The 12,875-nt window shown below is 42.9% G+C and overlaps 1 protein-coding gene across 1 annotated transcript; it reads right to left on the reverse strand.

The window, feature by feature from the left end:
- Positions 1–10,972: 10,972 nt before the first annotated feature.
- NANOS3 (nanos C2HC-type zinc finger 3) lies at positions 10,973–11,497 on the reverse strand. Its single transcript, XM_073623642.1, has one exon. It carries the CDS (start codon positions 11,495–11,497, stop codon positions 10,973–10,975), a length of 525 nt encoding a protein of 174 aa, XP_073479743.1.
- Positions 11,498–12,875: the final 1,378 nt, after the last annotated feature.

Below are 12,875 nucleotides of genomic sequence, written 5' to 3' on the forward strand. Positions count from 1 at the left end.
AAGTTTGAGTCAACATCCGTCAGAAAAAAATCCAGGATTTTGTTGTCGGAATGTCCGATAGTGTGTACGCGGCATAACAGGTTTTCTTCTAAGATTGCCCTGTATTTGGGCTCCATTCATCTTCCCATCAACTCTGACCAGCTTCCCTGTCCCTGCTGAAGAAAAGCATCCCCACAACATGATGCTGCCACCACCATGTTTCACGGTGGGGATGGTGTGTTCAGGGTGATGTGCAGTGTTAGTTTTCCACCACAAATAGCGTCTTGCTTTTAAGCCAAAAAGTAAAATTTTGATCTCATCTGACCAGAGCACCTTCTTCCACATGTTTTCTGTGTCCCCCACATGGCTTCTCGCAAACTGCAAACGGGACTTCTTATAGCTTTCTTTCAACAATGACATTCTTCTTGCCACTCTTCCATAAAGGCCAGATTTGTGGAGTGCATGACTATTAGTTGTCCTGTGGACAGATTCTCCCACCCAAGTTGTGGATCTCTGCAGCTCCTCCAGAGTTACCATGGGCCTCTTGGCTGCTTCTCTGATGAATGCTCTCCTTGCCCGGCCTGTCAGTTTAGGTGGACGGCCATGTCTCGGTAGGTTTGCAGTTATACCATACTCCTTCCATTTTAAGGTGATGGATTGAACAGTGCTCCGCGAGATGTTCAAAGCTTGGGATATTTCTTTATAACCTAACTCTGCTTTAACCGCTTCCCGACTGCCTCACGCAGATATACTGGGGCAGAAGGGCACGTACAGGCAGATTAACGTACCTGTATGTTGCCCTATAAGGGGCGGCTTGCAGGCACGTGGATACGTCTCACGGTGAGGAAGAACGGGGAGATGCTAATGTAAACAAGTATCTCTTCGTTCTGCCTAGTGGCACTCTCACTGATCTCTGCTCCCTGTGATCGGGAGCAGCGATCAGTGACGTGCCACACACAGCCCCTCCCCCCCACAGTTAGAATCACTCCCTAGGACACACTTAACCCCTACAGCGCCACCTAGTGGTTAACCCCTTCACTGCCAGTGACATTTTTACAGTAATCAATGCAATTTTTTAGCATTGATCGCTGTATTAATGCCAATGGTCCCAAAAATGTGTCAAAATTGTCCGATGTGTCCGCCATAATGTCGCAGTCACGATAAAAATCGCTGATTGCCGCCATTACTAGTAAAAAAAAAAAATATCAATAAAAATGCCATAAAACTATCCCCTATTTTCTAGACGCTATAACTTTTGCGCAAACCAATCAATAAACGCTTATTGTGATTTTTTTTTCTACCAAAAATAGAAGAATACGTATCGGCCTAAACTGAGGAAAAAAAATGTTTTTTAATATATTTTTTGGGCATATTTATTAAAGCAAAAAAGTAAAAAATAATGCGTTTTTTTCAAAATTGTCGCTATTTTTTTGTTTATAGCGCAAAAAATAAAAACCACAGAGGTGATCAAATACCACCAAAAGAAATCTCTATTTGTGGGAAAAAAAAGGACGTCAATATTGTTTGGGAGCCACGTCGCACGATCGCGCAATTGTCAGTTAAAGCGACGCAGTGCCGAATCGCAAAAAGTGCTCTGGTCTTTGGCCAGCAAAATGGTCTGGGGCTTAAGTGGTTAAACGTCTCCACAACTTTATCCCTGACCTGTCTGGTGTGTTCCTTGGCCTTCATGATGTTGTTTGTTCGCTAGGGTTCTCTAACAAACCTCTGAGGGCTTCACAGAACAGCTGTATTTATACTGAGATTAAATTACACACAGGTGGGCTCCATTTACTAATTAGGTGACTTCTGAAGGCAATTGGTTCCACTAGATTTTAGTTAGGAGTATCAGAGTAAAGGGGGCTGAATACAAGTGTACGCCACACTTTTCACATATTTATTTGTAAAAAAATTTGAAAATAATTTTTCTTTCCTCTCACAATTGTGTGTCACTTTGTGTTGGTCTATCACATAAAATAAATTTAAGTTTTTGGTTGTAACATGACAAAATGTGGAAAATTTCAAGGGGTATAAATACTTTTTCAAGGCACTGTAGGCACACATTTAACCCCTTGATCGCCCCAGATGTTAACCACTTCCCGGCCAGTGTCATTAGTACAGTGACAGTGTATAGTATTAGCACTGATCACTGTATTAGTGTCACTGGTGAGGTCAGTGGCAGTTGGTCAGTTCACCCCTAGCGTCAGTTAATGTCAGATTTCCCGCCGCACTATCGCAGTCCCATTATAAGTCACTGATCGCTGCCATTACTAGTATATGCAGGCTTGATCCCGAGATGAGCTCAGTTTATCTGTTTGTCCATTGACACACACAGCGCAGCTTGACTCTGCCGACCCCTCTCTCTTCACAGGCTGTTTGACAACAGGAGGAGGCAACGGCCTCTGCTGCTGCTTTTTTGTCCAGTGAGGAGAAAGAGAGAGGAGAGAGCCGCTGTTCTCGAGCACAGCACTTGATCGAGATCGGGCTCTGGTATGTATATGGGGGGGCTGAACACACAAGGTTTTTTACCTTTTTGCAGAGAATGCATGAAGGTAAAAAAACCTTCTGCCTTTACAACCTCTTTCACCTCATGTTTGCTGCCCAGCAAGTGCCCACTACCTTTGCCACTGCTCTCTGACTGCCTACCCAGGTCTCTGCCCATGCCCAAGTCTGGCCCATGCCATGTTCACCCAGAACCTGTCAATCACTGCCTGGTGCCACAGTATTCAGAAGTGAACACTGTTCCTGCCCACCACCACATTTTTTCGGAATTCCTAGTTGTGGCCTTCCCTTGTATGCATATTTGACATGGTTGCTCTTGCATATGGTTGCTCTACAGAGGGCCTCAAATTGGAGTTAAGCTGTCCATACACTAATAAACATTTGATGCGTGGGTGGCCCTAATAACAAGGGAAGCATGCATAGATTTACCAGTATGGTGGAAAATTTCCAGGATCAATTTACATTATTTTTTTTTTATTTCATCTTAAGCCCTCATGCACACAGGCTGTTAAAATAACGTTATGAAAACTCCAGTATCTTTGCAGTGATTTTTTTTTAACTTTTTTCAGCGTTTTTGCAATAGCGTTTTTGAGCGTTTTTCCGCGTTAGCGTTTTTTAGCGTTTTTTTTTTCAATGGATCAAAAACGTTAAAAAAACGTTGGTGAATGACGTTTTTGAGCGTTTTTCAGCGTTTTTCAGCGTTATGCCCCGTACACACGGTCGGACTTTGTTCGGACATTCCGACAACAAAATCCTAGGATTTTTTCCGACAGATGTTGGCTCAAACTTGTCTTGCATACACACGGTCACACAAAGTTGTCGGAAAATCCGATCGTTCTAAACGCGGTGACGTAAAACACGTACGTCGGGACTATAAACGGGGCAGTGGCCAATAGCTTTCATCCCTTTATTTATTCTGAGCATGCGTGGCACTTTGTCCGTCGGATTTGTGTACACACGATCGGAATTTCCTACAACGGATTTTGTTGTCGGAAAATTTTATCTCCTGCTCTCCAACTTTGTGTGTCTGAAAATCCGATGGAAAATGTCTGATGGAGCCTACACATGGTCGGAATTTCCGACAACACGTTCCGATCGGACATTTTCCATCGGTAAATCCGACCGTGTGTACGGGGCATTAGAGCGTTTTTACAGCTGAAAAACGACTCTCAGAACCCACTGGTCCTGGGTTTTTTTTACAGCTTAAAAACGCCTAGGTGGGCATGAAGCCATAGACTAACATAGACAGGCCTTTTTAAGCTGCAAAAAAAGCTCAAAAAAGCAGCTGTAAAAACATCTGTGTGCATGAGGACTAAAAAAAAAAAAAAACTGTGAATGCCTGAATAACCTAAAAACCAACACTATAATCCTGTTGGTTGCTGGGGTAGTACAACTGTTGGAAGGGGACCTTGAAATACTGAATGAGCTTGGGGACCTAACAACATTTATTTCTGTTCTTGGTGAATCTCAGCATGGTGAACAACTCACCAGCTTCTCATATCCACTCAGGACAAAGCAACAAGTTCATTTTTTAGGCCTCTTAATGCCCCCTCCTCAGCAGTACATACTCACCTCTTTGTTCTCCCAACGTTCCGTTGTTGTGAGTAAAGAAATATCCTGTACCGCCAGGAATGGAGGATCATGTGACTCACTCCCTTTTATTCCATTTCTGGGGCTTGTTGATTGGACCACATGAGGTCAGGAAGAGGGTCCTCAGCCATACGTAACCTCCAACTTGAACTTAGACATAGATTGCGTTTTCATTTATGGCAGCTGAATGGAGCAGAGGAGTTTGCAAGTTCTCCCTGTGCCTGTGTGGGTTTCCTCCGGGTACTTCGGTTTCCTCCCACACTCCAAAGACATGCTGGTAGGTTAATTGGATCCTGTCTAAATTGGCCCTAGTATGTATGAATGTGAGTTAGGGACCTTAGATTGTAAGCTCCTTGAGAGTCGGGACTGACGTAAATGTACAATGTATATGTAAAGCGCTGCGTAAATTGACGGCGCTATATAAGTACCTTAAATAAAATAAATAAATAATGTTCTGCTGGGAAGGGATATTCAAGTGAACCTGCTGCTTTGCCCTGCATGTAAAAGGCACAGGTAAGCTCAGATCAGGCCACCTTTTTCCATTCCTCTGTGGTCCAGTTCTTATGCTCACATGCCCATTGTAGGGGCTTCTGGCTGTGGACACGGGTCAGCATGGGCACCCTGACCGGTCTGCAGCTACGCGGCCTAATACACAAAAAACTGTGATGCCCCTTTTTCTGCTTTCAACATGTCAACTTCATGGAAAACATGTTTACTTGCTGCCTAATATACAGTGCTTCCAGAAAGTATTCACAGCGCTTCACTTTTGCCACATTTTGTTATATTATTGCCTTATTACAAAATGGATTAAATTCAATATTTTCCCTAAAATTCTACAAACAATACCCCATAATGACAACGTGAAAAAAAGTTTGTTTGAAATCTTTTCAAATTTAATAAAAATAAAAAACTATAAAAATCCCATGTACATAAGTATTTACAGCCTTTGCCATGAGACTCAAAATTGAGCTCAGGTGCATTCGGTTTCCACTGATCACTGAGATGTTTGATTGTAGTCCACCTGTGGTAAATTTGGTTGATTGGACATGATTTGGGAAGGCGCACACCTGTCTATATAAGGTCCCACAGTTAACAGTGCATGTCAGAGCACAAACCAAGCCATGAAGTCCAAGGAATTGTCTGTAGACAAGATTGTATCAAGGCACGAATCTGGGGAAGGGTACAGAAACATTTCTGCAGCATTGAAGGTCCCAATGAGCACGTTGGCCTCCTTCGTCCATAAATGGAAGAAGTTTGGGACCACCAGGAATCTTCCTAGAGTGGGCCACCCGGACAAACTAAGGGCCTTAGTCAGGGAGGTGACCAAGCACCTGATGGTCACTCTGATAGAGCTCCAGCATTTCTCTGTAGAGAGAGGAGAACCTTCCAGAAAAACAACCATCTCTACAGCACTCCACCAATCAGGCCTGTATGGTAGAGTGGCCAGACTGAAGCCACTCCTTAGTAAAAGGCACATGACCGCCCGCCTTGAGCTTGCAAAAGACATCCGAAGGACTTTCAGACCATGAGAAACAAATTTACTTGGCTGATGAAACAAAGATTGAACTCTTTGGCCTGAATGGCAAGCGTCATGTCTGGAGGAAACCAGGCACCGCTCATCACCTGGCTAATACCATCCCTACAGTGAAGCATGGTGGTGGCAGCATCATGCTGTGGGGATGTTTTTTAGCGACAGGAAGTGGGAAACTAGTTAGGATCAAGGGAAAGATGAATGCAGCAATGTACAGACAGCCTTGATGAAAACCTGCTCCAGAGCACTCTGGACCTCAGACTGGGGTGAAGGTTCTTCTTCCAACAGGACAACGACCCTAAGTACACAGCCAAGATAATAAAGGAGTGGCTATGGGACAACTATGTGAATGTCCTTGAGTGGCCCAGCCAGAGCCAAGACTTGAACCCGATTGAACATCTCTGGAAAGATCTGAAAATGGCTGTGCACCGACTCTCCCCATCCAACCTGATGGAGATTGAGAGGTCCTGCAAAGAAGAATGTGAGAATCTGCCCAAAAAATAGGTGTGCCAAGCTTGTAGCATCATACTCAAAAAGATGTGAGGCTGTAATTGGTGCCAAAGGTGCTTCACCAAAGTATTGAGCAAAGGCTGTGAATACTTATGTACATGGGATTATTTTTTGTTTTTTATTTTTAATAAATTTGCAAAGATTTCAAACAAACTTCTTTCCCGTTGTCATTATGGGGTATTGTTTGTAGAATTTGGAGGAAAATAATGAATTGAATCCATCTTGGAATAAGGCTGTAACATAACAAAACGTGGAAAAAGTGAAGTGTGGTGAATACTTTCCGGATGCACTGTATGCCACCAACTTTCAGATGCCATTGTAACATAATAATCAATGTTATTCCCTTTACCTCTCAGTGGTCATAAGGTAATGGCTGATCGGTGTACAAGGCTAGCAAATTTTTATTCACTTACAATGAGCCTTTGAACTTAGATCCTGTGTGCACTTGGAGCACCACTCAAAGCTGGAGGATAACAGGTTACCCTACTGGTACTCGGAAAGCGGCAGCAGGCATCAGGCACTAATTCAAAAGCGTGGACATATGTGGGGTCACTGCTCAAAACCGACCCAGTGCTTCAGATGTGGATATGGCTGTGTATGGCCTCAGCCAGCGCTGCTCTGGCCATGCCCCTGACATGCTTCGCCCCTGCCCACCGGGGCTTGGTCAGTTTTGAGCGGCATCTTATCCCACAGCCTTTGAACTTACTTGAAAATTTGGCCGCTCCAAGAAGAGTTTGTTCTCCAGCACAGCTCCCTCAGCATTTCAGCATTTTGTATGGCTGAAATCACATCGCATCCGCACCAAAACAGTACTGGACCCTACCCCCCCCGTGGTGTTTACACCTATGCGATGCGTTTCTGGCAAACATGCTGCGTTTTGCGATCTGTTTCGGAGGTGTCGTTAATCTAACATTGACACCCTCAGCAGATCACATGGACCCCGTGCGATTGCTAGGCAGTACAATGCGGGGAAACGCAGCAAATCTTGTGCATCTCCCCTCATCGTATCAGTGTAGAACCAGAGCTCAAACAAAATTAGTTGACGCCAGGGTTTTTTTTTAGCTCTGGTTCACACTGATGCAATGCAGGAAACGCAGCGAATCTCTTGCGTTTCCTGCATTGCATCAGTGTGAACCAGAGCTAAAAAAAACTGTTGCGTCAACTAATTTTGTTTGAGCTCTGGTTCTACACTGATGCGATGAGGGGAAATGCACAAGATTTGCTGCGTTTCCCCGCATCGCACTGCATAGCAATCGCACGGCATCCATGCGATCTGCAGCGGGTGTCTATTTTAGATTAATGACACCCCGATACAGATCACAAAATGCAGTGCGATTGCCAGAATCGCATTGCATGGATGTGAACAGCCATGCGATGCAATTCAGGTGCAGGGAAAAAAAGGGTCCTGCACCATTTTGGTGTGGATGCAATGCGATTTTAGCCATAAAAAATGTATGGCTCAAATCGCACCACACAGTCATCACATGTGATGTGAACCTAGGCTGAATGTACTAACCAGAATTTGCATATGAATGTGTGCACCAAATTCTACTTGTTTATGGCCAGGCAATGGTACGTTATACATAGTTACATTGGACCTGGCTTGGACCATTGTATATACCATACCTGGCTGATGCCACTGGAAGCTGGAATTGCCTGAAGTAGACACTGAAACTCCAAGGATCTCCACTAGCTTCCAGGTTCCTCACCAAGCAGCCGCTCTCCTGCATTCTGAACACAGGAGGTCGGCCGCTCGGCATGGATGCCATTCAGAGCATTTTCTGAACAAAAGCCAAAGCGTTATCTGATTGGGTGAGGTAGAGAGGTGGGGTGGTGGCGTTACACTCTCCAGCTCATCCAATCAGGCCCCACGGGCTGCACCGCGGCGCGATCTATCACCATCGGACACAGCGGATGACAGATCAGTGTACTGGCCCACTACCTGTACCATGTGATCACGGTGACCAATCACAGCAAAGCACATGACAATTGTACTCAGTGGATAGCTTCCATCCATTATGTACTATTGTGTTGATCTATTTGATTGATCACATGGTACAGACAGGGCCAATCACAGCCCATCTGTACCATGTGATTAGCCGTGGCCAATAACAGCTAATCACAATAGTAATCACTGAATTGATTTCATATAGTAAAAAATATTGTTCATAACATTGATATTGACTGTTATAAGCAATCATAGTGTGCAAACAAAAAAATGCTGATCACCTCCCCAGAGTAGTATGGTGATACTATGGTAACACTGTGTTGCTCTGGTCCCAGTAGCCAAAAAATGTAATAAAAAAAAATGAAAATAAATATTAAAAATTTGTATTCATATTTTTTAAAATTTTATTTACATACTGTCACCAGTCAGTGTCCCTGATCACGGTCACGCCAGTTATATGATAATGCTGTACTGCACTGGTGATTGTATGTATTTATTTTGCAAAAAATTGTGACAAAAAAAATGACATCTTAAAAACACTTGCTATGCCTCTTACTAAATACCTTGGACTGTCTACTGTACATTCCAAAAAGGGGTCATTTGGGGGTGTTATTTGTACTGTCCTGGCATTTTCGGGCCTCAAGAAATGAGATAGGCCAGTCAGAACATCAGGATTGATTATGGTAACACTGTGTTGTTCTGGTCATGGTATACAAAAAAAAAATTAATAAAAAAGAAAAAAAATTGAAAAAATAATCTAAAAATATTTTTTCGTTTTTTTTTTTTTTACAAACTGTCACCAGCAGTGTCCCTGATCACTGCCACACTTGTTATATGATAACTCTGTACTGTACTGGTGACAGTATGTAAAAAAATAAATAAAGTTTTGAAAAAAACTATTTTTTTTAGTTTCTTTATTTTCCAAAAAAAATGTGACAAAAAAATACAACTTCAAAAAACTTGCCATGCCTTTAAATACCTTGGATTGTTTACTTTCCAAAAAGGGGTCATTTGGGGGGTATTTGTACTGTCCTGGCATTTTCGGGCCTCAAGAAATTTTGGGACATTGGTACATCAGGATTGATACATTTTCATATATATATATATATATATATATATATATATATATATATATATATATATATATATATATATATCTACATACCATACATTGTAGACTCTATAAATGTCCTACAGTCCAAATAATATACACTGATTTGAGTTATTTTCACCAAATTTATGAAGAACGATTATTTATTTGCAAAATTTGATAGCAAACTTAAAAAAAAAAAGTATTTTCTCGTTTATTTAGCAAAAAATAAAAAAAAACCCAGTGGTGATTAAATACCACCAAAAAAAGCTCTATCTGTGTGATAAAAAGATAAAAACGTCATATGGGTACAGTGTTGCATGACCGCGCAATTGTCATTCAAAGAGTGGCAGCGCTGAAAGCTGAAAATTGGCCTGGGTAGGAAGAGGGTAAAAGTGCCCTGCATTGAAGTGGATATAGGAGTACTTTTTTCCACTCCACTATTATTGCTTACTGAACAAAGATATAACCTTTGAGGCAAAATAATAAAATTAATAAATGAGTTTATATTAATCATACAAGAAAGGTTTAAAGTGCTAACAACAAATGACTTTACTTATAAAAAAAAAAAGCACAAAGCTTGCAAACATATAAAACATAACAGTGCCAATAAGGAAATTGCTTCCAGGAAAACAGTGCCTTGTGTACAAAATAATAATAATCCTCAAACAGGAATAATAAAATAATTAAAAGTGCAAAATAAACCATTAGCGGGCGTGGCGGTGACCACTGGGCAGGCATATAGCCCTGATGGTGCTCATAGTTCTTTCCTGAAGGAAGATGGCAGAGCCCCCAGTTCTTTCCTGCTGGCAGATGGCATTACAGCAAGTTCTTTTCTGAGGGCAGATGGCAGTCCTTACTTGAGGGAAGATGGCATTACCCCCGGTCCTTTCATGAGGGAAGATGGTATTAGCCCCAATCTTTTCCTGAGGGAAGATGGTTTTACCCCCAGCCCTTTCCTGAGGGAAGTTAGCATTTCTCCAAGTCCTTTCCTGCTGGCAGAGGGCATTTCCCCCAGTCCTTTCATGTTGGTAGATGACATTACCCCAGGTCCATTATTTTGCCAGATGGAATTACCACCAATTCATTCCTGAGGGCAGATGGCATTAGCCCCAGTCCTGTCCTGCTGGTAGGTGGCATCACCCCAGGTCCATTATTTTACCACCAATTCATTTCTGAGGGCAGATGGCATTAGCTCCCATCCTGTCCTGTTGGTAGATGGCATTACCCCAGGTCCATTCTTTTGCCAGATGGAATTACCACCAATTCATTCCTGAGAGCAGATGGCATTAGCCCCAGTCCTGTCCTGCTGGTAGATGGCATCACTCCAGGTCCCATGTTTTGCCAGATGGAATTGCCACCAATTCATTCCTGATGGCATTAGCCCCAGTCCTGTCCTGCTGGTAGATGGCATTACCTTAGATCCATTCTTTTGCCAGATGGAATTACCACCAATTCATTCCTAAGGGCAGATGGCATTAGCCCTAGTCTTTTCCTGGGAGATGGAATTTCCCCCAGTCCTTTCCTGCTGCCAGTTGGCATTATTGTCAATCTTTTTCTGCTAGCAGCTGGGATTACCTGTGTCCCTTTTCTGCACCATAGATAAAAATGCCCTCAGTCCTTTTCTCCATCAAGGATGCTTTAGTCCTTTTCCACACTACAGCTTGAAATGCCCCCCTGTGCTTTTCTGCACCACTGTTGGATGGAAATGCCCCAGCTTCTTCCTGCAGCACACATCTAAAATGCCCACAGTCCTTTTTTATTTTTTGCCCCAAAGCTTCAACTTGCCGATTTCCTTACCCTGGAGACGCTTGCAGTCCTTGACTCACTGACCCTTGGGAGAGTTGGCTGCAGTCTTGTAGACGGAGGTGTAGTTCTTCTTGGTCATGGGGCAAAATCTCCTTGTGTGAGCTTTGTCTCCACTGGCGCCGCACTGTGGACATGTGTAGGATCTGAGGACAGGGCAGAGGATGTTCCCATCTCGATCCCGCAGGTTGTGCGCGTTGTACACCCTCCAGTGCTCTCCATTGTGCTTGCAGAAGGTGCACTGGACGCGTTCAGAGATCTTCATTGAAGGACCAGAGGGGCCATCTCGACCTGGCTCTGCCGAGGTGGTACCATGGGAAGGCTCTGAAAGCTCCTCCTGCCGCTGGAAGTTCTCTTGGCTCCCCTGATGTGAAGTGCTCTTCAGAACGGTATGTAAACCTAGATAGTCCTTCCACATAGAAAACTGGGGGGCACCCGACCTCTGCTCCATCTCTCCATGCTCCATGTCTCGGCACAGCCGGGCCAGCGGGTGTAAGCGAAGCCCCTGAGATATCCTCCTCCTTCTGTCTTCACAGGACAACATGGCAAGGTGTGACAACTCCCAACACTGCACGTTCCTACAAACTCTCCCCACCCCAAATAACGACTGCCCCACCAAAAAAAAAAAAAAATCCTTATCAGATAAACATGGAGGTGACCCCAGACAAGAGGGCTCCAGACTCCATGGCTCTATAGTCAACACATGGCTATAAATTGTGTGGAGGAACCGTGAAATGATTGGTTTGTGCTTTTCATTCCACGATACTCTAATAAATGTCATAACCCCACAGAAATCTTGTCCTCCAAAATATGAAAACCCAGTCACCCAAATCTCATATATATAAGATCCAACAGGTTCATGTCATTTTCACTATAAGTGGAATTAATAGGTATTTTTAATATTTTATTGTTATTGATATTATTCAGGTTTATTATTTGATGTCATGCATTATATACAATTTAATCTCTATCAATTTCCCATTTCTCTCTCTATGTGTATCCATCTTTAGATCATCTATCTATCTATCTATCTATCTATCTATCTATCTATCTATCTATCTATCTATCTATCTATCTATCGTGTTATGTTATGGTTACACACTGTAAGAAACTCAGGTGAACGATCGTGCGGTTATCTTCGTCATTTCACAGCAAGTCGGAACTGAGGATGGGACTAATGTATGAAAATTCTCGTACGACAAAGGCTTTTTCCTTTGTTTTTTTATTGTTTCTGATTGTTTTTTTCGTATCTTTCGTATATAGATTTTTCTCGTACGAAAACTGTACAAAAACAGTACACATTGAACGAAAATCGTTCGTTCTGTTCACCTATGAGAAAAACTTTGGAGTTTGTCCCTTCGGAAATTTTCATTTGGAAAGTCTGATTCAGATGTTGAAAATGGTGTCCACATCATACGAAAATCGAACGATCGTTCCTTGTACAGAATTTTTTTTTTTCTGATAGTGTATACCCAGCTGGAGTGGAGAGGGATTGGAACCCCTGTCAGTTTTTATTGCTGTCTGTGCCCCCGTTAGGGAGATTCACCCTCTCTATTTGTCCTGTTTACTGTTATCATTGAAAGTGAAAGTAAAAGAAAATCCAAATGTTGGGTTGTCCCCAGAAAAGTAATATAGGGGAAACCTTCCAATGGGGACACTAGTTCTGGTTCTGGTGACCTGGAGGTCCCCAAGGGATCCCCTTAATTTGCAGGGATTTCCTCTCATTTCCTGTTTTGACTATGGGACAGGAAGTGAAGGGAAATCTCCCCAATGGGATAACGATAGCAAAAATAAATCTTACAGGGGTTATAACCCTCCAATACTCTATCCAAAATGAAAAAAAAAAAGTTTTGCCTATAGTTCTACTTTAAGGGCTCTTTCACACCTTGTTGTCCATTTTGACGGACTCCGCTTGCTCAGCA

Source organism: Aquarana catesbeiana, linkage group LG03 (assembly GCF_042186555.1).
Source record: "Aquarana catesbeiana isolate 2022-GZ linkage group LG03, ASM4218655v1, whole genome shotgun sequence".
Lineage (NCBI taxonomy): Eukaryota > Metazoa > Chordata > Amphibia > Anura > Ranidae > Aquarana > Aquarana catesbeiana.

Coding starts and splice junctions, on each gene's coding strand:
- NANOS3 (XM_073623642.1), bottom strand. CDS start 11,497: ATGTTGTCCTGTGAAGACAGAAGGAGGAGGATATCTCAGGGGCTTCGC.